Below are 27,960 nucleotides of genomic sequence, written 5' to 3'. Positions count from 1 at the left end.
AAATTGGGAAGAGGAAAGGGGCCAAGCATTCTTTGAGCAGATAAGGAGAGTGCCTCCAACACACCAGCTCCCTAGCTCCCCCACCCCCAACCTCGGAAAGAAAAATGAAGACACTCTGGAGGGGAAAAGGCTTTATGTAACACAGCCTGCAAACATGCTTTTTGGATTTTTTTTCTTATGTTCCCTCCCCAGAAAGTCACAGGCTGCGAATTCCCACCACCTTTTAAAATCTGAGACAGTTAATGCAAATTAATTCAGTCTGAGTGCAAAGATCATGAGCTGGCAGCTCCTTGGTTCTAATCACACCTTGGCTGCAAGCTCACCGGGGGCACTGGAATCGGGGACAGTGTGTTCTGTTCACAGCAGACATCTCCCCCCCACCTCCCCTCAGTCTTTCTGCTGCAAAGGGATTTTGCAGCCCTGGCTGACTTTGATAGGAAAGGCCTTCTATCAGATACATCTTGTTTCAAGGCTCGTCCCCTGGGGGGGATACAATGCATCTGACCACACTGATTCCTCGAGGCTAGACTACCATAAGGTTGCTACATGGGGCAGCCCTTGAAGATCATTGAGAAACTGTTCATTGATGCAAACACAGTAGCCTGATGACTAGCTGAGCCCAGCTGCCTAGACATGTTGTTGATTTTTTGAGATCTCTGCGCCGTTTGTACGGTTGCCAATACCCAGGTGGAGGCAGAGTATCCCCCAGTTTGGAGGCCCTCACCCCACTTCAGGGTCATCAGAAAGCAGGGGGGGGGGAAATGTCAGCTGGGCACTCTATTATTCCCTATGGAAACCAATTCCCATAGGGTATAATGGAGAATTGATCTGCAAGTATATGGGGCTCTGGGGGGACTGTTTTTTGAGGTAGAAGCACCAAATTTTCAGCATAGCTTCTGATGCCTCTCCTCAAAACATCCTCTAGGTTTCAAAAGGATTGGACCAGAGGGTCCAATTCTGTGAACCCCTATCCTTCATTATTTCCAATGGAGGGAGGGCCTTAAAGGTGTGCGGTCCCTTTAAATGTGATGGCCAGAACTCCCTTTGGCATTCAGTTATGCTTGTCACAACCTTGCTCCTGACTCCACTCCAGTGTCTCCTGGCTCCATCGCCAAAGTCCCCAGATATTTCTTGAATTGGACTTGGCAACCCTAACCATTTGCCGGTTTCTTTCTGAGTTCAGTTCCTTGTGGTGGTCGTGGTTGCCTCCATGGTCTGGGACTCACATATCTGCAGGATTGCCTTTCCCAGTATCATATGCTGCAGAAGAGATCTTCTTCCAGTATCAACTTGTGAAGTTCCTGTTTGCCTATTGGTTATTCTCTCCATGAAGGTAGTTAGAACAGTCTCTGGTCGTTACCACATTATGATGACTTTGTGTGGAGCTCTCACTGCCGCAGCAAATTAGGCTTCCCATTAACCCACTTGAGGCAGGGAATTACCCACCGCTAGCCCTAATTTCCCACCCACAAGCACGGCTTTTTTTTGTAGCAGGAACTCCTTTGCATATTAGGCCACCCACCCCTGCTGTAGCCAATCCTCCTGGAGCTTACAGTAGGCCCTGTACTAAGAGCCCTGTAAGCTCTTGGAGGATTGGTTACATCTAGGGTGTGTGGCCTAATATGCAAAGGAGTTCCTGCTACAAAAAAAAGCCCTGCCCACAATGAATCAAGGAAGGGCAGGAAAACGGTCTCCGCGCTTTTAGTGACACTCTAGGACAGAGGATGCCAACATTTTTGAGTCTGTTTCCCCTCCCACTTCATTGGAAGGCTAGGGATATCATTGAAGATTGGACAATGACGTGTGGCTGTAGCCTAACACAACAGTGTTGAGTCCAGTGGCACCAACAAAGCTTTATTCAAGGTATAAGCAGGGCCAGGGTGTCCATTAGGTGACCATAGGTGCTCGCCTACAGGTGCAGCCCTGGAAGGGTGCTGAATTGGGTGCCTCCCCCCGCCCCCTAGCGATAAAGGGAGAGCCACTGCCCTTCCCTCTAGCAAATGAAGGCTCAGCTGTTCAGCTAATCAGCGGCCCCTTCTGGTGCCCTCCCTCTGGTGCCCTAACTACAGTGCTGTGTCCAGGCCACATTTTGGGCAGGAGAACACAGGAGCAGAGCTCCAGAAACTCTGCATTTTATTGTTCTCTTTCTTTCTTAACCCCCTCCCCCAAATAGTTGCTCCATTGTTGAAACCCCCTATGAGAATTTTGCTGAACTCTTACGATTTGACAAACTTTCTAATATTTTTCCCTACAAAAATTTGGAAAGTAACCAAAACATCTAAAGCAGACAGATGGAAATCTTCCTCATGCCACTGGGGCCACATGGGAGAAAGTAATCTTAAAAGTATGATGGGAGTAAGGTTTTATTATGACAATTAGAATTCAAGGAGCGTTTTCAGGTAGATGCTGAGCTGATCTAATTGAGTCCACCTTCCGGTGATGTCAGTGGGTGTGTGGCATATGCAAATGAGTTGTGCCGATGAGCTCCGGCACCTCTTTTTCTACAAAATGACCTCCGGCTATGTCAATTATTGGTTTTGTTTAAAAAGCCAAGAAAAGCCATCTGGTGGCCATCAGGGGAATGGCAGCCACGGGGTGCTAAGGCAAGGGAAATGGCACCTGTGTGGGTGAGAGCTGCCAAAATGTGCACTTCTCAGTCCACAGGGAGTGCAAACACATCCTCTGCAGTTTATTCCTAAGGAACATATTAAGACAAGTTTGGGAAAGATCCAGGCAACACCTGGGAAGTGGATGATTAGAGGATCGCACCACATGGTGGGGAAACCACTCAGAATGGACAAAAGGAAATTATATGTTGTACAGAGGATGATTAAAATGTGGGATTCTCCGCCTGAGGATGGAGTGGTGGCCATGGGAATAAACAGCTTGAAAAGGGGATTAGACAGATTCTTGGAGGAGAAGTCTATAGATGGCTACTAGCCACAGTGACTGAGGGGAACCAGCATTTTCAGAGGCACTAAACCTCTGAGTCCCAGAGTCAGAAGGCCTCAGCCTCTATGCCAGGGGTGGCCAAACTGTGGTTGGGAGCTGCATGTGGCTCTTTTACACATCTTGTGTGGCTCTCAAAACCCCTACCGCCCCCATCGGCCAGCTTGGAGAGGGCATTTGTCTCTTTAAATCACTTCAAGCCAAGCTAGCCAGCAGCTTGGATAATGCATTTAAAGTTAATTGCTTTCTTTCCACTTCTCCCTCCCTCCTCCCTCCACATCTATTTTCCTTCCTTCCTTCCTTCCAGTTTGGTGTAGTGGTTGAGTGTGTGGACTCTTATCTGGGAGAATCGGGTTTGATTCCCCACTCCTCCACTTGCAGCTGCTGGAATGGCTTTGGGTTAGCCATAGTTATCACAGAAGTTGTCCTTGAAAGGGCAGCTGCTGTGAGAGTCCTCTCAGCCCCACCCACCTCACAGGGTGTCTGTTGTTGGGGGAGAAGATATAGGAGATTGTCAGCCGCTCTGAATCTCTGATTCAGAGAGAAGGGCGGGGTATAAATCTGCAGTCTTCTCCTTCCTTCCTTCCTTCCTTCCTTCCTTCCTTCCTTCCTTCCTTGCAACTCTCAAACATCTGATGTTCTTGAGGCTCTGAAGCATCTGGTGTTTATTCTACGTGGGTCTTACATTAAGCAAGTTTGGCCACCTCTGCTTGTCCTGTTGCTGGACCTCCAGGGGAACAAGTTGGCTGCTATGTGAAACAGAATGCTGGACTAGATGGACCACTGGTCTGATCCAGTCAGGCTCTTCCGATGTTTCCTCCAGTTTGAACGCCAAAGTGGAGCAAAACTTCTGTTTGGATGCTACTGCTTTTAGACCTAAGACTTTTTCAGTGGCCGTTCCTCTTTTACGGAATAGCCTTCCTGAGGTTTAAAGTCCACTAATTGGTCAAGGCAGAATTATTCAAGAGGGCTTGTACTGCCTAGTTTTGAATTATATACCCTTGTTAGTTTTTATGGATGTGTACATAAAGAAGCTGAAGTGGCTCCATAAACAGCTCTCTAAAGACTTGAGAAATAAAAAAGACTCCTTTAGGAATTGGAAGGAGGGCCTTATAACCAAGGATGAATTTAAACAAATCATCAGTGCTTGTAGAGAAAAAGTTAGGAAAGCTAAAGTTCAGTATGAGCTTAGGCTGGCCAAAGATGCTAAAAACAACAGGGTTTTTTTCTTATGTTCAGAGTAAGAAAAAGAGCAAGGACATGGTGGGCCCACTGCGAGGGCAAGGAAGTGAAATTGTAACGGGTAATGAAGAGAGGGTGGAACTGCTCAATTCTTATTTTTCCTCAGTCTTCTCTTCTGAGTGAAATGGTGCTCAACATGGCAAAAACAGAACATATAAGGAGGGTATGAAGTTCCAACCTAGGATCAGCATAGAGGTAGTACATAAACACTTAGTTTCTTCAAATGAAACTAAGTCTTCAGGGCCAGATGAATTGCATCCAAGGGTTCTAAAAGAGCTTGCAGATGTAATTTCTGAGCCTCTGGCTATTATTTTTGAGAATTCTTTGAGAACAGGAGAAGTGCCAGAAGATTGGAGGCGGGCAAATGTTGTCCCCATCTTCAAGAAGGGGAAAAAAGATGATCCGGGTAACTTGACATCTATACCTGGAAAAGTTTTAGAATAAATCATCAGTCGGTCCTGGAACATTTAGAAAGAATGGATGTGATTACTAAGAGCCAGCATGGGTTTCTCAAGAACAAGTCATGTCAGACTAACCTGATCTCTTTTTTTTGAGAAAGTTACTACCTTGCTGGATCAGGGTAATGCTGTATACATCATTTATCTTGATTTCAGTAAGGCTTTTGATAAGGTTCCACATACTATCCTTGTTGACAAGTTAGTAAAATGTGGTTTGGATCCTGTTACCATTAGGTGGATCTGTAACTGGTTGACAGATCGCACCCAAAGAGTGCTTGTGAATGGTTCCTCATCCTCTTGGAGAGGAGTGACAAGTGGAGTGCCTCAAGGATCTGTCCTGGGACCTGTTTTATTCAACATCTTTATCAATTATTTGAATGAAGGAATAGAAGGAATGCTTATTAAATTTACAGATGATACTAAATTGGGAGGGGTTGCAAACAAAGAAGAAGACAGAAACAGGATACAGGATGACCTTGACATTCATGAAAACTGGGCTAAAATCAATAAAATGAATTTTAACGGGGATAAATGTAAAGTTCTACATTTAGATAGGAAAAATCTAATGCATGGTTATAGGAAGGGGGAGACTTGTCTTAGCAGTAATATGTGTGGAAAGGATCTAGGAGTCTTAGTGGATCATACGCTGAACATGAATCAACAGTGTGATGCGGTGGCTAAGAAGGCAAATGCAATTTTGGGCAGTATCAACAGAAGTATAGCGTCCAGATCATGTGATGTGATGGTATCGCTTTACTCTGCTCTGGTAAGACCTCACCTGGAGTACTGTGTTCAGTTTTGGGCACCACATTTTAAGAAGGCTATAAACAAGCTAGAACAAATCCAGAGGAGGGCGACGAAGATGGAGAGGGGTCTGGAGACCAAGTCCTATGAGGAAAGGTTGAAGGAGCTGGGGATGTTTAGCCTGGAGAGGAGACTGCTGAGAGGTGATATGAGCACCATCTTCAAGTACTTGAAGGGCTGTCATATAGAAGATGGTGTGGAATTATTTTCTGTGGCCCTGGAAGGTAGGACCAGAACCAATGGGTTGAAATTAAATCAGAAGAGTTTCTGACTCAACATCAGGAAGAACTTCCTGACTGTTAGAGCGATTCCTCAGTGGAACAGGCTTCCTCGGGAGGTGGTGGGCTCTCCTTCCTTGGAGGTTTTTAAACAGAGGCTAGATGTCCATCTGACAGCAATGAGGATCCTGTGAATTTAGGGGGAGGTGTTTGCGAGTTTCCTGCATTGTGCAGGGGGTTGGACTAGATGACCCTAGAGGTCCCTTCCAACTCTGTGATTCTGTGATTCTACTGGTTTTATTTTGCACCCTGCCCTTGAGCCTAGGGTTGCCAGAATTACAAATGGCCTTCAGACAACAGAGATCAGCTCCCCTGGAGAAATTGGCCGCTTTAGAGGGTGGACTCTATGGCATTCTACCCCACTGAAGTCCCTCCCCTCTCCAAACTCCTCCCTCCTCAGGCTCCACCCTCAAAAGTTCCAGGTATTTCCCAACCCAGAGAGCTGGAAGCCACAGAGCCTGATGGCTGAGTGGTGATTTGAACCTGGTCCAATTCAAGAACTATCTGGGGACTTTGGGGGTGGAGCCAGGAGACTTTGGGAGTGGAGCCAGGAACAACGGTGTGACAAGAATAATTGAACTCCAAAGGGAGTTCTGGCCATCACATTTAAAGGGACTGCACACCTTTTAAATGCCTTCCTTCCATTGAAAATAATGAAAGATAGGGACACCTACTTTGGGGGCTCATAGAATTGGGCCCCGTGGTCCAATCTTTTTGAAACTTGGAGGGTCTTTTGAGGAGAGGCACTAGATGCTATACTGAAAATTTGGTGCCTCTACCCCCCAAAAACAGCTCCCCGAGAGCCCCAGATACCCACAGATCAATTCTCCATGATTTTCTATGGGAATAAATCTCCATAGGGAACAACGGAGTGCCCACCAGACATTTCCCTCCCCCCACCTGCTTTCTGATGACCTTGAAGCGGGGGGGGGAGGGCCTCCAAACCAGGGGATCCCCTGCCTCCACCTGGGGATTGGCAACCCTACAGTCCAGCATTCAAACCACGACACCAGCAGACAGCGCCACACACACTCTGGCCTGACCTTGACTTACCTTGTTCTGTTTTTCCTTCTCCAGGGCCAGAAAGAAAGCTGCTGTTTCCCCCAGTTCGGCTTCAGGAACCCTGTTGCAGCCCAGCCATCTTGGGGAGCGGGGGGCGGGGTCACTGGTGGCGCCCGCCATTATGGGAGCTGCGTGGCTGGCCAGGTTCTTGCTGGGATGTACCGCTCTCATGTGCTACGAGGAAGGCGCAAAGGGCCAGCCTGACAGTGAGCTCCAGGCGGACAGATTCCCCAGCTACGAAAGCAAGCAGCCACCCAGCCGAGTGAGGCGGAGGGGACAGGATACCCTGAGAGGGTAAGTGGGTCGCTCGTCTCTTCCTCTTTGTCTGAGCTGAGGTAAAAATGGGATTTTTTGTGGGGGGGAGGAGGGTGCTTTAGAAATTCTCCACATAAACTCTCTAAGCCAGACATGTCAAACACACAGCCCAGGGGGCCAGAACCAGTTCATCCAAGGGCTCTTATTCAGCCCGTGAGCAACTGGGGAGGAAATCAATCCAAATGTGGACCAGAAGGGCCTATATTAGGGTATTAACTGAGAGCCAGTTTGGTGTAGTTGACGAGACTCTGAGATTCTGTCCTTGAAAGGGCAGCTTCTGGGAGAGCTCTTTCAGTCCCACCTACCTCACAGGGTGTCTGTTGTAGGGGAAGAAGGTAAAGGAGATTGTGAGCTGCTCTGAGACACTCTGTGCGTGGATGTTTATCTGGCAGAACCCGGTGTGATTCCCCACTCCTCCACTTGCAGCTGCTGGAATGGCCATAGCTCTCGTAGGAGTTGTCCTTGAAAGGGCAGCTGCTGTAAGAGCTCTCTCACAGGGTGTCTGTTGTGGGGGAGGAAAGTAAAGAAGATTGTGATCTACTCTGAAACACTCTGTCCTTGAAAGGGCAGCTTCTGTGAGAGCTCTCTCAGCCCCACATACCTCACAGGGTATTTGTTGTATGTGTGTGTGGGGGGGGGGAAGGTAAAGGGGACTGTAAGCTGCTCTGAGACTCTGGGTGCTATCACACTGGGAAACTGGTGAGATATTATTTTGACTTCCCAAAAGCCACTTGAGTTTGGTCCATTTCAGAGGGATCATCATCAGACACTGGCCGTTGAAGCGGCAGGATCCCAGTAGCGGTCCATGGTTGGCCATTCACACTGCTAGCATGCCTCAACCATGGACCCACCGCTGGAAAGGCTGCTTTTTAAAAAAGATCCCCCCCAGTGTGTGCACTCAAGCAGAGAAGTGCACAAGCGCTCCTCGGGGAAGGGTTAGGGGGGAAAACCTTGAATGTGCTGGAAACAGCTTGGCTTGATCACACTGCTCTTCCGCCTATGAGCCCTGCCCAGGTGTTCAGATGGCCAGCGAATATGTGACTAAATGGAATTCAGGAGGGAAACTTCTGGGAAGATCCAGGTGGCTTTTCAATCTAGATAGAAAGCATCTGGAGATGGGGTGAGAACGGCAGAAGGCAGATGTACTTGTGTGATCATGTGGATTGAATCTGAATGGGTAGCGTGGCTAGGTCAGGCCACATCTCTTGTGTGAAAGTGCCCTTTGAGATTCAGAGTGAAAGTGGGGTATAAATCCAATATCTTCTTCCTGGCTTCAAGAGGGGATTGGATAAGCATCTGGAGCAGAGGTCCATCACTGGCTATTGGCCACAGCGTATTGTTGGAACTCTCTGTCTGGGGCAAGTGATGCTCTGTATTCTTGGTGCTTGAGAGGGGCAGCCGTTTGAGGACTTCTAGTGTCCTGGCCCCACTGATGAACCTCCTATGTTTTTGGCTACCGTGTGACACAGAGTGTTGGGCTGGATGGGCAATTGGCCTGATCCAACATGGCTTCCCGTACCCCTCTCCAGGGTCTTTGCCCAGATCTCTGCCCAAATCCAGAGCTGGCAGTCATATGGGGCGAGGGGGGCCCCGAACGCTACTGAGGAGTGCTATGGTTCCTGGTCAATGATACAATATCTCCAGTACTTGGCATGACATTTCTTTCTGAATCCTGCCTCCCCCACTAGCGATGTGCTTTAAGCTCCTTGGTGTCTGTTCTCCTCCATGCTCCTGATGTTCATTTGTGCCTTGATCAAAACACTGTGATTTTGTTGCCTTTGTTTAAATTGTGTACCCTGGTCTTGGGGTCCTGTGTGGTAAGCTGTCTTGGGATAAAATGAAAAGGGGGAAATCAAGAATGCCATCAGTATGGAGACCAGGGTCTTTTTGTTGTAGCAGGGACTCCTTTTCATATTAAGCTATGCCCCCTGTTGTGGCCAATCCTCCTGGAACTTACAGTAGGCCTTGTACTAAGAGCCCTGTAAGCTCTTGGAAGATTGGATACATCAGAAGGTGTGTAGCCTAATATGCAAAGGAGTTCCTGCTACAGAAAAAGGCCTAGGCTTGCCAATCCCCAGGTCCCAGAGGGGTTTCCCTCACTTTGGCAGGCTCCTTCCCACCCCCAGTCAACTGGCCAGTGGGGGGAAGCCCGGCCCAACAGCCTGCACATGCCTTCAAACTTCAAAGGCCTTAGAAGACATTGGGAGTGGCTTTTTTTCTAGAAAGGTGCTCTGTGCCTTTAAATCTTAGACCAGGTTGGGGACGGGACAAGCCTGCAGAACAACGTGCCTGGTGGGAGGGAAGGGAAGGAGCTCAGAAACTGTGTTGGTTTTATAATCTTCTCAGAGGCCATTTGCACAGGAAAGGGTAAACTAGAACCTTTAGTTTCCTTGTGTTATTCTTTAGAACTTGGAACTTCAGCAACTCGTGAGTAAATTGCCCTAGTGAGACCACACAAGTGTGGGATTGTAAACTGTTTATTTTGGCTGCTCTGTGTGTGTGTGAGCGAGAGAGAGTACAGAGGAGGTGCAACTGGTTGGGGTGAGGAAATGAGGACTGTATTCAGGGGAACCGCACTGCTGGTTTTTTTACTTATTTATTTTAGGGAATGTGAAAGTCTCCTGGCTCCACCCCCAAAGGGCTGTGCAGGGCTGCTGTAGTGATTTGAGTAAAAAACTCTATGGCGCCATAGAGTTTTTACCCAAATTGCTAGTGTGTCCTTCGCACAACACGCCCAGCGCAATGACATTGCTTCTGAATGATGTCATCATGCCAGGCATGTCAGGTGCAACAGCTCTTTGGGGGCGGGCGGGGCTTTTTTGTAGCAGAAGCTGCTTTGCATATTAGGCTACACCCTCCTGGTGTAGCCAATCCTCCAAGAGCTTATAGGGCTCTTCGTACAGGGCCTGCTGTAAACTCCTGGAAGATTGGCTACATCAGGGGTGTATGGTTGAATATGCAAAGGAGTTCCTGCTACAAAAAAAAGCCCTGGGGGTAGGGATCCCCCAGAGATTATGCTGGTTCTCCCTCCTTGGAGGTGTTTAAGCAACAGCTGGATTGTTATTTGTCAGAGATGCTTTAGGTCAGGGGTGTCAAACTCATTTGTTATGAGGGCCAGATGTGACGTCAATGAGGGCCATGTGTGTCATGAAATGTAATGCCAGGTAGCAGAAATATAAACTTTATAAAGAACACAGACAAACACAAATATTTTTTTTAAGCCTAAAATAAAACATGCTTAAACTCCAAGGTGCACTCCAAGGTGCTTTCTTTGTATCTCTCCCATGAGGCCAGAGAAGTGGGCAAAGGAAGCTCTGGCTCTTTTCTTCCTTCCCCAGGGGACCAGGAGGGGGAAGAGCCTCAGCCAATAGAAGGGAGAGAGACTTGGTTCGCTAGCTCTGCTGTGCAATTGAGAGAGCCTGGCAAAGCAAGCTATCCCTCCCACCCTTCCTCCTCAAGGGAGGAACCTCAGCCAATGGAGAAAACGGAGGCTTTGCTCTGTATCTTCTGTGCAGTTAAGGAAGCCTCGCAAGATAAGCTGTTATGCAGAAGGAAGCAAGAGAGAGGGAGAAGGAAGCAGATGACAGCCAGTTGCACAGGGGCCTGATAGGAGCCCTCTGGGGGCCTGATTTGGCCCCCAGGCTACATATTTGACATCCCTGTGTTAGATAAATGAAACAATTGCCCCCTCCTGAGTTGGAGCCCTTTGGCAGTTTCTCACACATGCGCACACCCTTTTAGTCTAGCTTTTTAGGGAATTGCTCTACATTACTCAAAGCCAATCTGGTTGCCAGCTGGCCCTGGAATAGTGTTATTTTTCAGAGGGGCACATAGGCACTTGGAAAGAGGCACCAGGGCTGACGGGGTGGGAGGACCCAGACCCTCTTGGCAAAGGCAGGAGGTATCCAGTGGCGTGAGAACTGATCGGCTGCCTATCGTCTTGGCTCCAGACCCAGGCTTGGCAGGGCAGCCTGGGTCTCTGTTAAGAGGAAGCATCTATTCCCTTCCCACTGAACACATTTGGCATTCTGGGTTCAGTCAGGTCCATAAATCAGCCCAGAGTTGGTTGCTCTCCAGAACTAGTTTTTTTTTTTTTTTTTGCAAAACTCGAACTCCAGGCTCTCACCAAACCTTCTGCGATTGGTCCAGCCCGGTTCCCATCTGCTTCCAGGGGCTAAATCTTTGTCTCATCTGTGCAGACAAAATTATAAATCACCCCGTTGGCAGAAGGATGGTTAGAAATGGGGGGGGGGGAGGATGGAACAGTCCTGAAACCTTTGACCACAGTAAGACCGATTCTCCACTAGCCTTGTCCCGGTCCTGCACTCCTCTTTTCCGTGGGGCTTCTGTCTGATTTTGCACAAGCTGCCGCGGGGCTGTGACTCGCTCAGCCTCTTTCCTGTGGCAAGCAGGATCCTCTGAAAACCGGTTTCTGCTCACCGCAGGAAAGAGGCGGAGCGAGTTGCATCCCTGTGGCAGCGTGTGCGAATTCGGACAGAAGCCCCGCAGAGAAGAGGAGTGCGGGAGCGGGACAAGGGCTAGTGGAGAATCAGTCTAAATCTATTTGTTTGCAAGTTACCACAACAGTCTCTTTTTTGCCATTTGCTGATTTGGTTTGGGAAATTCCTGGAGATTTGGGGGTGCGGCCTAGGGAGGGCAGGGGAAGGGAGGGACTATAGTGGAGTATAATACCATACAGTCCACCCTCCAAAGTAGCCGTTTTCTCCCAGGCAACTGCACCACCTGGATGCTGGCAAATCTAGGAGGTGAGTAGGGTTGCTAGGTCTGACTAGGAAATACCTGGGGACTTTGGGGGTGGAGCCAGGAGTAAGGTTGTGACAAGCTCGATTGAACTCCATCTGGCCATTGCATTTAAAGGGACTGTGTTCCTTTTAAATGCCTTCCTTCCAAGTTTCAAAAAGATTGGATCAGGGGGTCCAATTCTATGAGACCCAAAAGAAGGTGCCTCTATCTTCCATTATTTCCAACGGAAGGAAGGCATTTAAAAGGAACACAGTCCCTTTGAATGCGATGGCCAGAACTCCCTTTGGAGTTCAATCATGCTTGTCACAACCTTGCTTCTGGCTCCACCCTCAATGTCCCCAGGTGTTTCCTAAGTCGGTCCTGATTTCCCCATGCAAAAGACCTATGCAAAAGACTTTAAGCTGCAGCCTTGGAAAGATGCTTCTTGTCATAGAAGACAATAATGACCTTTGGACTTAGCAGAAGACAGCTTCAAGTGTGGTGTCTGTGTTATCTTCAAAGGCAGCCTCGTTACAGCAGTCAAACAGCAGAAGTATGGAACGGTTTGGGCAGCTGAGTCTATACGGAATGCCAGTCTATGTGCTAGATAAAGACAATAGAACAAATTCATTTTGAGATGTTGCTCCGTCCCATATTCCTGTCCTCCTCAGTTCAAGCCAGCATGGTATAGTGGTTAAGAGCAGCAGGCTCTAATCTGAAGAACTGAGTTTGATTCTTCGCTACTCCTCTGCATGAAGCCTGCCGGGTGACCTTGGGCCAGTCACAGTTCTCTCGGAACTCTCTCAGCCCCACCTACCTCACAAGGTGCTTCTTGTGGGAAGAAGAAGGGAAGGAGAGAGATTGTGAGCCATTTTGAGACCGCTTGAAGTGGAGAAAAGCGGAGCATAATAATAATAATAATACTTTTTATTTATATCCTGCCCTCCCCGCCAGGGCAGGCTCAGGGCAGCTCACAACATACGAGTATAAAATACAATAAAACCATACATAGTAAATTACAATTTCAATAATAAAATCATCATTAAACCATTAACAACTATATTAAAATTAACATTGTGGTGCTATAACTTAGGTCTTAAAATTCAGTGGCTAAAACATATCCAGCGAAACTTTCTTGGCTCGGTATTAGGTGAAGGCTTGTTTGAAGAGGTAGGTCTTACAGGCCCCGCGGAACTGATCTAAACATCGCAGGGCCCGTACCTCCTCCGGGAGTTGATTCCACAGCAGTGGGACTGCAATGGAGAAGGCTCGATCCCAGGTGGTCTTCAATCTGGCCTCCAATAAAAACCAATTCTTCTTCTAATTCCAGTAGATCTCTAGGTCCCACCTGGAGGTTGGCTACCCTAACTCAGAGAGGTGCTGCCAGTAGGAGTAAGCAATACTAGCCTGAATGAACCAAGGACTGAATCAAAAGCAGATTTAGGTGTATGTTGCTATTAGGTGTCCCAAGCAAGACTCTTCTTGGAGAAATGCCTCTTCCATGTTGGTGGGATTTTTTTTTAATATAGTTTTTTTATATCCCACCCTCCCCGCTGAAGCAAGCTCAGGGCAGCTCACAAACATAATAGAATAACAATAAAAACAGTTAAATTGAATATTAAATTGAACATTTGTTAGCTTCCTGGGTGAAGTATTTTGCTGACTTCAATCCACACAGGGTGTGGCTGGTTTCATCTTTCACTCTTGACCTACTGGGACCACAGTGAAAGGATATTTCTCTGTATGACAGAATACTCTGCAACTAACTGAAAGCATTCTTCATGACTGGGGGAAGGAGACTGCATTCAAGAGAGATTATGTTAGAGATTATTTTGTTAGGGATTATTTTTTTGTTAGGGATTATATTTTGTTAGGGATTATAATTTGTTAGAGATTATTTTGTTAGGGATTATGTTAGGGATTATTTTTCCCCCTCTGTCATTGCTAGTAGTTCAATTTTTTCTCATTGACTTTCAGGCCAAATGTTTGCGGATCTCGGTTCCACTCCTACTGCTGTCCTGGGTGGAAAACTCTTCCTGGCGGGAACCAGTGCATTGTCCGTGAGTATAAACGGGGGGGGGGGGGGGGGGGTGCATCTTTCAAGGAAAGGTGGGGTGGATTGTTCTTCTAGTGTTATGATAATAGGCCAGCCAAAATGAGAAATGTTGGTGCTGTTGATTTACAAAACCTGGGCGGGCCAAGGCAAAACAAATCACATAATGATTTTCCACTTTTGGGCCAAACTCTCTCCTGAGTCCTTCAAATGAAGCAGCTATTGGCTACTGCCTGAGAGCAGCGTGCCTCCTGCTGGAAATGCTGCAAAACTGCTGTCCAGCTGCCATAAAGCGTACCACTGAAAAAATGCAGTTAGATGTATTGATGGCTCATTTCCACAAAGAAGCTCGCTGGGATTCCAGCTTTCCTGGAAGCCCTGCTAGAGCTCAGCGGACTCGTAAAGACAATCCAGGTTTTGCAATGAGAAAAGCAGACCGCAGCAAACCTGTAATGGTTTCCTGTTGCTACTGGAACTTCTTATCCCCAATATTTACGGTGTGTTACCATTAGTTTTCTCTTTACCGGTTATGGGAAGGGCCCAGGGGATTTAGAAGACCTGCTGGGTCTCCACTTTGTGGCCACTGCAAATCTTATTTGGCAGCCTAAGAGTTGGATTTGAAAGATGCTCTTCCATATGTGGGAAGCATCTTCAGCACCTATCGTTCTCAAACGTTGGCCAGGATTGCGGAACTGGAGCCAAAGAGGTTCTTGTGGTTTGTGTCAGACCTTCTGCGACTTCTCACACATGCTGTAGAGCTTACCTATTCCATGAGGGTGTGTTTGAAGAATGACACTAGCAGCTCATTTTCCTCTTTGGATCCAGGCTTCTGTGGTTGAATGCCAGAAAGCCAGAGTCGATTGTCCAAGGACCTAACTTCATGTTAGGTTTTGTCCCAGGTATGGACTCTTGTCAGGTCACAGCTGCTGTGCTGCACAGGTGTGAGTCAGGCTGGGACCACAACAGAGGTGGAGAAGGGGATGAGACTCCCTCCCCCACAAAAATTTTTTATTTTCTTGACCTGAAATAGCCCTGGGGAGTCTCTGTTTACCCCTATGGGGCTACATGTGAACTGAAATCGTGACATTAATTTCCCCAACAAATGGCTTCTCCCAAGGCTTTTTTTGTAGCAGGGACTCCTTTGCATATTAGGCCACACACCCCTGATGTAGCCAATCCTCCAAGAGCTTACAGTAGGCCCTTACTAAAAGCCCTGTAAATTCTTGGAGGATTGGCTCCATCAGGGGGTATGGCCTAATATGCAAAGGAGCGCCTGCTACAAAAAAAAAGCCCTGCATGTAGCTAAACCCCAAGTCTCAGCTGTGGATTCAGAACTCCTGTGCCTAAATCTTTGGTATGGAATCTCTCCAAGAGGGTTCTTTTTGTTCCTTGCTGTTGCAAGCCCTTTAGCGTCACCCATTCTGCCTGTGGGCAATCCCGATTCCCTGGTTTCTGCTGATGCTTTGATAATGCCATTTCTACACCCTGCACACCAAAATGGGGGTCAGTTCCAATGTTAATTTCAGATCTTGTTAGCACACTTAGGGGAAGGGAAGAAGTGTGGCTACAATTCTGTTCTGAAGAGGGAAAGCCCATGTTTTGTTTTGTTTTGCAATTGCAATATTTATTCAAAGTTTCTACATAACATAAAAAGCACAAAACAGACTTAAACTTACATGTTTACAAGGGGAGGATAGGGAGGGAAGGGTTGGAGGTGGGGTGGCTCTGTATGTCAGAGAGGGTATACAGTCCAGTAAGACTGAGGTCAAGGAATTAGATTCCCTTCTAGAAATGCTTTGGGTCAAAATAGAGGGCCCAAAAGTAAATTTAACTATGGGAGTTTGTTATCGCCCACCAAATCAAAAGACAGATTATTATAATATGATGGAAGAATTAAAGATAGCAGCTAAATGTAAAAACTGTGTCGTAATAGGTGATTTTAACTACCCGCAGATTGATTGGGTCAATATGTGTTCAGGTCGAGAGAAAGAGATTGAGTTTCTAGATGCTGTCAATGACTGTGCTATGGAGCAGATGGTCACAGAACCCACCACGGGTGGGGCGATCCTGGATTTGGTCCTAAGTAATGCCCAAGACTTGGTGAGAGATGTAAAAGTGATCACACCACTTGGGAGCAGTGACCATAACTTTATTGATTTCACCATTTGTATAAATAGGGAGTTGCCCCAAAAGACCAGCATAACCACGTTTAACTTTAAAAGGGGTAAATTCTCTGAGATGAGGAGGCATGTGAAGAGGAAACTGAAAGGAAAGGTAAATAACAGTCAAAACCCTTGGGGAAGCTTGGAGACTATTTAAAACTACAATCCTAGAAGCTCAGATTAAATATATACCACAAGTTAGGAGAGGCACAAACAGGTACAAGAAAAGGCCTGCATGGTTAATAAACAAAGTAATGGAAGCTGTAAAAGGTAAGAAGGACTCCTTTAAGCGGTGGAAAGCTAGTCCAAGTGAGATTAGATAAAAATAGATAAAAATATGGAGCAAAGGTCTATCAGTGGCTATTAGCCACAGTGTGTGTGTGTGTGTGTGTATATATATATAATTTTTTGGCCACGGTGTGACACAGTGTTGGACTGGATGGGCCATTGGCCTGATCTAACATGGCTTCTCTTATGTTCTTAATAAAAGGGAACCCAGGCTGTGGCAAATCAAATGCAAGACTGTGATCAGGCAGGCAAAAAGGGACTATGAGGAGCATATTGCAAAAAACATAAAGACCAGCAATAAAAATTTCTTCAAATATATTAGAAGCAGGAAACCAGCCAGGGAGGCAGTGGGGCCCTTGGATGACCAAGGGGTAAAAGGATTACTGAAGGGGTAAAAGGATTACTGAAGGAGGATAAGGAAATGGCTGAGAAGCTGAATGCATTTTTTTCTTCCGTCTTCACTGTGGAAGATGAGAAGTGTTTGCCCGCTCCAGAACCACTAATTTTGGAAGGGGTGTTGAAAGACCTGAGTCAAATTGAGGTGACAAGAGAGGAGGTCCTACAACTGATTGACGAATTAAAAACTAATAAGTCACCAGGTCTGGATGGCATACATCCAAGAGTTCTGAAAGAACTCAAAGTTGAACTTGTGGATCTCCTGACAAAAATATGTAATCTTTCATTGAAATCTGCCTGTTTCTGAGGACTGGAAGGTAGCAAATGTCACCCCCATCTTTAAAAAGGGTTCCAGAGGAGATCCGGAAAATTACAGGCCAGTCAGTCTGACTTCACACCCTGTAAGCCACCCTGAGCCTGCTCCGGCGGGGAGGGCGGGGTATAAATAAAATTATTATTATTATTATTATTATTATTATTATTATTATTATTATTATTATTATTATTATTATTATTATTATTATTATTATTATTATTATTATTATTATTATTATTCAATACCGGGAAAGTTGGTAGAAAGCATTATCAAGGACAGAATGAGTAGGCACATTGATGAACACAAGTTATTGAGGAATACTCAGCATGGGTTCTGTAAGGGAAGATCTTGCCTCACTAACCTGTTACAGTTCTTTGAGGGGGTGAACAAACATGTGGACAAAGGGGACCCAATAGATATTGTTTACCTTGACTTCCAGAAAGCTTTTGATAAAGTTCCTCATCAAAGGCTCCTTAGTAAGCTCGAGAGTCATGGAGTAAAAGGACAGGTCCTCTTGTGGATCAAAAACTGGCTAATTAATAGGAAGCAGAGAGTGAGTATAAATGGGCAGTCTTCACAGTGGAGGACGGTAAGCAGTGGGGTGCCGCAGGGCTCAGTACTGGGTCCCATGCTCTTTAACTTGTTCGTTAATGATCTGGAGTTGGGAATAAGCAGTGAAGTGGCCAAGTTTGCAAATGATACTAAATTGTTCAGGGTGGTGAGAACCAGAGAGGATTGTGAGGCACTCCAAAGGGATCTGTTGAGGCTGGGTGAATGGGCATCAACGTGGCAGATGCGGTTCAATGTGGCCAAGTGCAAAGTAATGCACATTGGGGCCAAGAATCCCAGCTACAAATACAAGTTGATGGGTTGTGAACTGGCAAAGACTGACCAAGAGAGAGATCTTGGGGTTGTGGTAGATAACTCACTGAAAATGTCAAGACAGTGTGCGATTGCAATAAAAAAGACTAATGCCGTGCTGGGAAGGGAATTATTAGGAAGGGAACTGAAAACAAATCAGCCAGTATCATAATGATGGTGTGGTCTCATTTGGAATACTGTGTACCACACCTCAAAAAGGATATTATAGCATTGGAAAAAGTGCAGAAAAGGGCAACTAGAATGATTAAAGGTTTGGAACACTTTCAAGGTTAAAATGCTTGGGGCTCTTCAGCTTGGAGAAACGTTGACTGCGGGGTGACATGATAGAGGTTTACAAGATTATGCATGGGATGGAGAAAGCAGAGAAAGAAATACTTTTCTCCCTTTCTCACAATACAAGAACTCGTGGGCATTTGATGAAATTGCTGATCAGTCAGGTAAAAACGGATAAAAGGAAGTACTTCTTCACCCAAAGGGTGATTAACATGTGGAATTCACTGCCACAGGAGGTGGCGGCAGCTACAAGCATAGCCAGCTTTAAGAGGGGATTGGATAAAAATATGGAGCAGAGGTCCATCAGTGACTATTAGCCACAGTATATATATATATGTGTGTGTGTGTGTGTATGTATGTATGTATATGTGTGTGTGTGTGTGTGTATACACACACACACATATATTGGCCACTGTGTGACACAGAGTGTTGGACTGGATGGGCCATTGGCCTGATCCAACATGGCTTCTCTTATGTTCTTATGTAAGGTACCCAGGGAATCCAGAACCATTCAGAAATGTGCACAAACTCTGTGCTTGCAAAGATTATCCATCTAATCGGCCTTTTTCTGAACAGGAACGCACAGGAACGCAGTTCCAGCTGGCTTGGTGTCAGGGGGTGTGGCCTAAGATGCAAATGAGCATGGAACAATGGTGATGTCAGGAGGTGTGGTCTAATATGCAAAGGTGTCCCTACTGGGCTTTTTCTACCAAAAAAGCCCTGCATCTAATTATTAAATTTTATTCTGTCCTTGCTCCAAAGAGCTTGGAGGGGTGTCTGTCATTTCCCCCTCTTCTTCTCTATTGTAACAGCCCCGTGAGAGAGGCTAGGCTGAGAGAGCATCACCAAGTTACATAACTGAACTGAGATTTGAATCTGGGACTCCCTGAGCCTAATCTAACTTTGTAACCTCATTGGCTCCCAGCTATGCAGCAAAAGGATATGGGGGCAGGAGGCTTAGAGAGGTTCCCCTGCCCTGCTGCGTCTCATTCCTTCTCTCCGCTTCTTCTCCCCAACAGCAATTTGCCGGAACTCGTGTGGCGAGGGATTCTGTTCGCGGCCAAACATGTGTACCTGTTCCAATGGGCAGCTGTCCCCAAACTGTGGCTCTGCAGGAGGTGAGTTGATGTGAGGTCACCAGGGCTTTTTTTGAGCAGGAACACAGAGGAACGCAGTTTGTTATGAGGGCCGGATCTGACATAAATGAGACCTTGTCAGGCCAGGCCGTGTCGGGCTGGGCCATGTGTGTACCTATTTAAGATTAGGTAGCAGACATATAAACTTTTTAAAGGACACAGACAAACACGACTAAAGATTTTTTTAGAAAATAAATAAATAAAGCATGCTTAAAACATTAGCACTTATTAGTCTTAAAGGTGCTTTCTTTGTATTTCTCCCATGGGATCCAAGGAACTAGGAAGCTCTGGCTCTTTGCCTCCCTTTCCAGGGACCAGGTGCCTCAACCAATGGAGAAAATCGAGGTTTTGCTCTGTAGCTCCTGTGCAATTGAGCAAGCCTGGCAAAGCAAGCTGAGATGCCGAAGGAAGCAAGAGAGAGGGAGAAGGAAGCAGATGACAGCTAGTTGCTCAGGGGCCTGATTCAGCCCCCTGGCTACATGTTTGACACCCTGTCCCCTGCTCTGAGCCATATAGCCTTGTGAGCAAAAATTCTACTTTGTGAGCAACTGGCATTAAAATTGTGAGCTACTGCATGAATTATTGTGCTCCGGGGTCATCCTTCCTCAGCTAAGACAAAAATGTGTGAGCTGGAGCCTAAATATCTGTGAGCTAGCTCACACTAACTCAGTTTAGAGGAAACACTGGCCACAAGGAAGGAAGGAAGGCAAATAGATGTAGAGAGGAGGGAGAGAGAGATGGAAAGAAAGCAACTTTAACTTTAAATCCATTCTCCAAGCCACCAGCTGGCTTGGCTTGGAGAAGTTATTTCAAAAAAGAAAATCTTTCTCCTAGCCAGCTGACAGGGTGGTGGAGGCTTTGAAAGCCACACAATATGTGTGAAAAGGCCGCCTGTTGCTCCTGAGCCAGTTTGGCCACCTCTGATATAGACCAAGATCAGTGACAAGCAAGTCTTCTCTGATGCTCACTGGAGGCTGGATAATCAGGGAAAGCATGACTTGTGACTGGTGGTCATGCAGCAGAGATGGAGAAAGTTGTGGAGGGATGGTGGCTCAGTGGTAGAGCATCTGCTTGGGAAGCAGAAGGTCCCAGGTTCAATCCCCGGCATCTCCAAAAAAGGGTCCAGGCAAATAGGTGTGAAAAACCTCAGCTTGAGACCCTGGAGAGCCGCTGCCAGTCTGAGAAGACAATACTGACTTTGATGGACCAAGGGTCTGATTCAGTATAAGGCAGCTTCATATGTTCATATGTTCAAAGTGTCCTTAAAGAGTATTGCTTCTCTGAAACGCATTGGTAAAAGACTTGCTTGTATGTGACCTTTTTTGCATAGAGGTACGAGCTATTTCCCCTTGTTTCTTCCCTTCCCCAGCTCCCCAGTTTGAGTTCCGATCCCTGGTCCTCTCCTCCTGAATCCCCCTTTAACTAGGAATTGCCTAGTGTTACCAGGGATAGTGGCAAAGGCAGCCTCTTGTGGTTAAATGGGCCCCAATTTGGCACAGCCCCTCCCCCCCAACAATGGAGGCTCCCTGAGGTTCCATTTTGGAAACAAGAAGTCCATGTCATTCTTAATTCTAGATTTGGAGATTAATGTAGAAGAATTTCAGAAGTCTCCCTCTGCATTCTCCCCCACCAACCATTGACTTTTCTGTCCTGACCAAACTCATGCCTATAGATCAGCGGTCCCCAACCTTTTGGCTATCAGGGACCAGTTTTGTGGAAGACAATTTTTCCACAGACCAGGGTGGGGTGGGGGGATGGTTTCAGGATGATACAATTGTGCACTTTATTTCTAAAGTGTTCGGTGTGGTGGTTAAGTGTGCAGACTCTTATCTGGGAGAACTGGGTTTGATTCCCCACTCTTCCACTTGCAGATGCTGGAATGGCCTTGGGTCAGCCATAGCTCTCGTAGGAGTTGTCCTTGAAAGCGCAGCTTCTGGGAGAGCTCTCTCAGCCCCACCCACCTCACAGGGTGTCTGTTGTGGGGGAGGAAGTTAAAGGAGATTGTGAGCCGCTCTGAGACTCTCCTTGAAAGGGCAGCTTCTGCGAGAACTCTCTTACCCCCACACACCACACAAGGTGTCTGTTGGGGGGAGGAAAGTAAAGGAGATTGTGAGCTGCTCTGAGACTCTGAAATTTGGAGTGGAGGGCAGGCTATAAATCCAGTATATAAATACATTGTAATATATAATGAAATAATTACACAACTCCTGTTGCTAACAGGCCACGGACTGGTACTGGTCCATGGACCGGGGGTTGGGGACCCCCACTTTAGGTTTAATTTATTTTTTTTTTAAACTGAGCCTCTGAAAACTCACAATGGCTTCAGCCTTCATGGAGCAGGTCTAGAAACCCCTGCCCATCAGGGTGTGGTCAGAAAGATGTGGGAGATTGCTAAATTTCAGCTCTGGTTTTCTTCGGAGACCTTGCAAACTTTCCGGGACAATCCCCAGATCCTTCTTCCAATGTGTCGCCTTTTATGGTACCCTCTCCCCAATAAAAGGTTTGTGTGTGGTTTTTTTTAAAGAAAAGCTGCTCTGTTTCACTCTAATGGAAACACCAGATGTTAGCAATCTTCCAAACAATGCAAAGAATTCTACCATGAGGAGGGGGCTGGGGAAGGAAACCACATTTCCAGCATTCCTTTGGGCCCAACACGCCAGTGAGGTGGGAGGGGGATGCTGAATTTCATAGGGCACAGGGGGCTGCCTCAGCAGCAGGGTGTAGCCAGAAAGATGCGGGGGATGGGGGGGATGTTTTGCTAAATTTCAGCTCTTGGTTTCTTGGGAGACCTCGCAAACTTTATGGGGCTGGCCTCCTTTTTGGGTGTCACATTAGTGCAAATGTTTTTATTTTAATTCTTTTAAATTATAAATGTATTAGGCAACGAAGGCCCAAGCAAAGTATTACAACAGTGACAGCGAGTCTTCCAATCAGGCTTTAGAAAATATTTCCAATTGTCTGCAAACCTGTCCATGGGCAATCGTGGTCTACATATGATACATTCAAATGTTGAGAAGACTATTAGGACTTCTCAACCTCCTCCAAAATTCAATACTTAAGCATTGTGTACAGTAATTTTATTAAAGGGAATCTCCTGGTTAAGCAGCCCTGTGGTACAGAGTGGTAAAGCGGCAGTACTTCAGTCTGAGCTCTCTGCTCACGAACTGAGTTTGATCCCGGCGGAAGCTGGGTTTCAGGTAGCCGGCTCAAGGTTGACTCAGCCTTCCATCCTTCCGAGGTCGGTAAAATGAGTACCCAGCTTGCTGGGGGGAAAGTGTAGATAATTGGGGAAGGCAATGGCAAACCACCCCGTAAAAAGTCTGCTGTGAAAACGTTGTGAAAGCAACATCACCCCAGAGTCAAAAACGACTGGTGCTTGCACAGAGGACTACCTTTACCTTTATATCCTGGTTATTCTGTCAAGTCCCATGCCACATGGCAATTAGACAGAACAACAAGGAATAAGAATAAATTCAGACCTTAAATACTTTTTATCCATCCATAAGAGCCAATGTAACTGCCAATTAACTCTGTGATGAATATCTGACGCATAAGCTGAAAGCAGACGGCCTGCTCAGGGCGGCATCAAACCACCCCAGAAGTAAGCCAACTGGAAGAGGAGCAGGTAGGAGCCTCCAGACATCCCCAGAACAGAGACGGGCTGCGTGCACCTTGGAGGAGCTTCCAGAGTGCTGCTGCACCAGTCAGCCTCTTCCCGGGCACTTCCCAGATGGCCAGATGGCCAGGGAAGCGCTTCACAGCTGCCTCAGAATTTAGGTACTACTTTGACAGTGGTGCCTTTCTGAGGTGGCTTCAGTCCAGCCCTGGACAGGTTGCGTGCGGGATGGGGACAGCAGGCAGATGTGCGTATGTGTACGCACTTTTCTTATCCACCTGCCTCCTGTCCCCAGGGCGGCTTAAACTACTCATCTGTTATCACCCAGAGAGACATATAGTGATGTACGCATCAGAACTCAACCCTTTCTCTTTATCTTTTGGAGTCATGTGAATCCAGCAAAGCTGTGTGAAACTAGGTTGACTCAGGGTGTTTTCGCACTCACGTTTTACTGGCGCCACGACCCTCCTGACGCCGGCGAATCTGCATGGATTTCGCAACAGAAGCGCCGGCGCTCCCAGAAGCGCCGGCGCTTTCCGTCGCTAAGCCAGCGCAAACGTTTTCCTGCATCTTTGCGATTTCCGTTTGCGCTGGCTTAGCGACGGAAGTAGCCGGCGCTTCTGGGAGCGCCGGAGCTTCTGGTGCGAAATCCATGCAGATTCGCCGGCGTCAGGATGGTCGTGGCGCCAGTAAAACGTGAGTGCGAAAACGGCCTCAGAGAGTCAAGACTAACTAAAATAATCTCAGGCTCTGATATCCTTATCTATAGAATTTGATAATATACAAACATTCCAAAATGTAAAAGTCACATAAGGCATAGCATTATCTGTACCTGGAAGGTCACATGACCTGAAGTGTCCTCAAGCCTCCTAGGGAAGCAGAACCAAAGTTTCAACTAAAGAGTCTAATAGAAATTGAAAATAGCACGTGTTTAGCAGAGGCAAATGACTGATACCGATTTCGCACACAGCTTACCATGCGGTCACGTTCATGTTCTCTCCGCAGCGTCCGTCGGATTTCCCACTATCTGCGCCGGAGTTACAGGAAGTGTCACGGCGTTCGCGTAGCAAACGTAAACCGCTAAAAACCAGTTTACGTTTGCTACGCGAAAGCCGCGGCACTTACTGTAACTCCAGCGCAGATAGTGGGAAATCCAACAGACGCTGCGGAGAGAACAGGAACGTGACTGTGGGGTAAGCTGTGTGCGAAATCGGTCTGAGACTCAATCCAGCCCTGATTCAGCAACATTTTGCCATGGAGTCTCTGTGAATTCCTACAAGGCTTGACATCACTTTCAGGTTTTCGTGGAAGTGACATCCCTCTGCTGGCCCAGCGGCCATTTCTCAGAGTGGCAGGAGGAAACAGGATCTGGGGGTAAAGGGTTGGCAACTCTGGCAGCAACACATGTATGTATTAGTGAGCCACGCAAAAAGAATCTTGACGTAATCAAATATGGGTTCAGATTACTTTGTGGGGGGAGTGTTGTTATCAATGCCCATTGCACATCAGTAATAGAGTCCACTGATGGCTCTTCCAACAGTGCATCTGGTTGGACCCAGATGCCTTTCCTGAAGCCATCTTAATCTAAAATAACACATTTTAAAGACCACAGAGTTTATCATTGATTTTATTCTTTAGGCCAACGGTGGCCGAACTGTGGCTCAGGAGTCACATGTGGCTCTTTCAAGCATATTTGTGTGGCTCTCGAAGCCCCCACTGTCCGGTTGGTCAGCTTGGAGAAGGCACTTGTCTCTTTAAATCACTTCTTTAAGCTAAGCCAGCCAGCAGCTTGGTGAGTGCATTTAAAGTTAAAGTTGCTTTCTTTCCATCTCTCCCTCCCTCACCCCATCTTCCTTCCTTCCTTCCTTCCTTCCTTCCTTCCTTCCTTCCTTCCTTCCTTCCTTCCTTCCTTCCTTCCTTCCTTCCTTCCTTCCTTCCTTCCTTCCTTCCTTCCTTCCTTCCTTCCTTCCTTCCTTCCTTCCCTTTCAGCTCTCAAACATCTGAAGTTCATGTCTTTCAGCTCTCAAACATCTGACATATATTCTATGCAGCTCTTAGGCTAAACAAGTTTGGCCACCCTTACTTTATGCTTTAAGACTCATGATTCTATGTTATTGAGGCTGCCACAGGACTTGGCCACCACCGGGGTGGAATTCTAGCAGGAGCTCTTTGCATATTAGGCCTCACCCCCCTGATGTAGCTAATCCTCCAAGAGCTTACAAGACTCTTTTTTGTAAGCTCTTGGGAGGATTGGCTACATTGGGAGGGTGTGGCCTAATATGCAAAGGAGCTCCTGCTAGAATTCTACCCCCGGCCACCACTATGGAATTTGTCTTTATCTACCAGCTATCATCACCCCGCCCCCCACGCATGATGGTGAGTTCTCCAAGGGAAGAAACATCACTCTTGAATCTACTACCCTTCAAATTAATGGAGTGCCCTGCTGATTCTAGCCAGAGGGTAGAGGGATTGAAATGGCTTTCGGCAGGGCTTCTTTTGTAGCAGGAACTCCTTTGCATATTAGGCCACACATCCCTGATGTAGCCAGTTCTCCTGGAGCTTACATGGCTGTTAGTACAGGGCCTGCTGTAAGCTCCAGGGGGATTGGCTACATCAGAGGGGGTGGCCTAATATGCAAAGGAGTTCCTGCTACAAAAAAAGTCCTGGGCTTTCCCTCCCTCCACCTTCCATACCCCACCTACAATTTGATAAGCCCTCCTCTTCTCCCTAACTTCCTCCTGCTTCCTTCACCAGTTCAGTCTTGCAGCGTGAGATGCATGAATGGTGGCAGCTGCAATGAGGACTCGTGCATGTGCCAGAAGGGATACACGGGGACCTACTGTGGCCAGCGTAAGTATTGGCCTATGCTTTGCTCTTGAAAAACTTGCATGGAAATACAGTTTCCCCCTCTGAGGAACCTAGTGTGGTGTCCTGGTTAAGAATGGCAGACTCTGATGTGGAGACCTAGGTTTGATTCCCTACTCCTCCACATGGAGCCTGCAGGGGTGACCTCGGGCCAGTCTCAGTTCTTACAGAGCTGTTCTCTCAAGAGCAGTTCTCTCATAGCTCTCTCAGCCCCATCTGCCTCACAGGGTGTCTGTTGGGGAGAGAGGAAGGGAAGGAGATTGTAAGCCACTCTGAGACTCCAAGTGAAGGGCAGGGTATAAATCCAATCTCCTCTTCCGCCTCCTCCTTCTGCTTCGTCTGGTTTTGCTGCTTCTGCTTCTTGGAAGTGTTCCTCTGACTTGTTGGCAATAAGTTCTGGGGATCTTGAGCGTGAACCTGGTTTAAGAAGAAGAAGAAGAATTGCAGATTTATACCCCACTCTTCTCTCTGAATCAGGAGTGGCTTACAATCTCCTTTATCTTCTTCCCCCACAACAGACACCCTGTGAGGTGGGTGGGGCTGAGAGAGCTCTCCCAGAAGCTGCCCTTTCAAGGACAACTCCTGTGATAGCTATGACTAATCCAACACCATTCCAGCAGCGGCAAATGGAGGAGTGGGGAATCAAACCTGGTTCTCCCAGATAAGAGTCCATGCACTTAACTTAGAGAGCCAGTTTGGTGTAGTGGTTAAGTGTGTGGTCTCTTATCTGGAAGAACTGGGTTTGATTCCCCACTCCTCCACTTGCACCTGCTGGAATGGCCTTGGGTCAGCCATAGCTCTGGCAGAGGTTGTCCATGAAAGGGCAGCTGCTGTGAGAGTCCTCTCAGCCCCACCCACATCACAGGGTGTATGTTGTGGGGGAGGAAGATAAAGGAGATTGTGAGCCGCTCTGAGATTCAGGGTGGAGGGTGGGATATAAATCTAATATCTTCTTCTTCAAACTGGCTCTGGGCTGGGTGGGAGGAAACCACTGTTGGTCAAACGAGCTTCTTTCTGATGAATCAGGGTTTCTGCCTTCATTCTTCATTTTATTTATATAGATATCTGCAGGGCTTTTTTTGTAGCAGGAACTCCTTTGCATATTAGGCCACACACCCGTGATGTAGCCAATCCTCCAGGAGCTTACAGGGCTCTTAGTACAGGGCCTATTGTCAGCTCCAGGAGGATTGGGTGTAGTCTAATATGCAAAGGAGTTCCTGCTACAAAGAAAGCCTTGGATTTGTACCATGCTTTTCTTTTCACTGGGGACCCAAAGCATCTTATCCCCCACCTCCTGTTTTATCCTAAGAACAATGACCCTGTGAGGCGGGTTAGGCTAAGAGAGAGTGACTAGCCTAAGTTTGCCTGCTCAGCTTCCACAGCAGAATGAGAATGTGAACTTGGGCCTCCTGGATCCTAGGGTTGACAACCTCCAGGTGGAGCCTGGAGATCTCCTGATATTACAACTGATCTCCAGACAACAGAGACCAGTCCCCCCCGGAGAAAATGACTGTTTTGGAGGGTGGGCTCTTACGTCTTTGTGCCCTGCTGTGGCCCCTCCCCTCCACAAACCCCGCCTTCCTCAAGCTCCACCCTCCCGAATCTCCAGGTGTTTCCCCACTCCTAGTCTGAACATTCTTGAGAGGCAGGATCAACCTTGAAATGCCATCAACTGCTTTTCCCCCTCGAAGTTGGATTTCTAAGTCTCCATATTGGATACGGGCCCAGCCCCGGCAGACAAATTGATGTTTGATCTGGGATCTGAGCTTCCAAAATCGTCATCATCTGGATTTCTTCTCAGATTTAGAGTTCTAAATTAAGTAGTCTTGTTTTTAAAATGGAGCCAGTGCCTGAGGAATCCTCTGTTTGTCTGGTGTGTGTGTGGTTTCCCCCCCCCCCCCCCCGAAATTGCGCACCGCTGGCTGCATCTCTGGGTTTCTTTTATCCATTTTTTCCCATCCCATCTCATGCCTGATGCTCATGTGCAGGGCCTTTTTTTTGTAGCAAATCAACGACAACAACAAGAAATCAGCAAAAAAACAAATCAGCCAGTATCACAATGCCCCTGTATAAATCGATGGTGTGGCCTCATTTGGAGTATTGTGTACAATTCTGGTCATCG

The 27,960-nt window shown here is 47.1% G+C and overlaps 1 protein-coding gene across 1 annotated transcript in view; it reads left to right on the top strand.

Annotated features, from left to right (window-relative positions):
* The window catches only part of FBN3 (fibrillin 3), a 209,496-nt gene that overhangs the window by 7,536 nt on the left and 174,000 nt on the right, over positions 1-27,960 (top strand). The window contains exons 2-5 of the mRNA XM_060232635.1: positions 6,809-7,087; positions 13,829-13,911; positions 19,241-19,339; positions 25,728-25,823. Of these exons, the coding sequence (XP_060088618.1) occupies positions 6,915-7,087; positions 13,829-13,911; positions 19,241-19,339; positions 25,728-25,823 (451 nt within the window). The 5' untranslated portion in view covers positions 6,809-6,914. The remainder of the gene's footprint in view (positions 1-6,808; positions 7,088-13,828; positions 13,912-19,240; positions 19,340-25,727; positions 25,824-27,960) is intronic.

Source organism: Heteronotia binoei, chromosome 2 (assembly GCF_032191835.1).
Source record: "Heteronotia binoei isolate CCM8104 ecotype False Entrance Well chromosome 2, APGP_CSIRO_Hbin_v1, whole genome shotgun sequence".
Classification (NCBI taxonomy): domain Eukaryota; kingdom Metazoa; phylum Chordata; class Lepidosauria; order Squamata; family Gekkonidae; genus Heteronotia; species Heteronotia binoei.
This window is presented reverse-complemented; position numbering and strand designations above follow the sequence as displayed.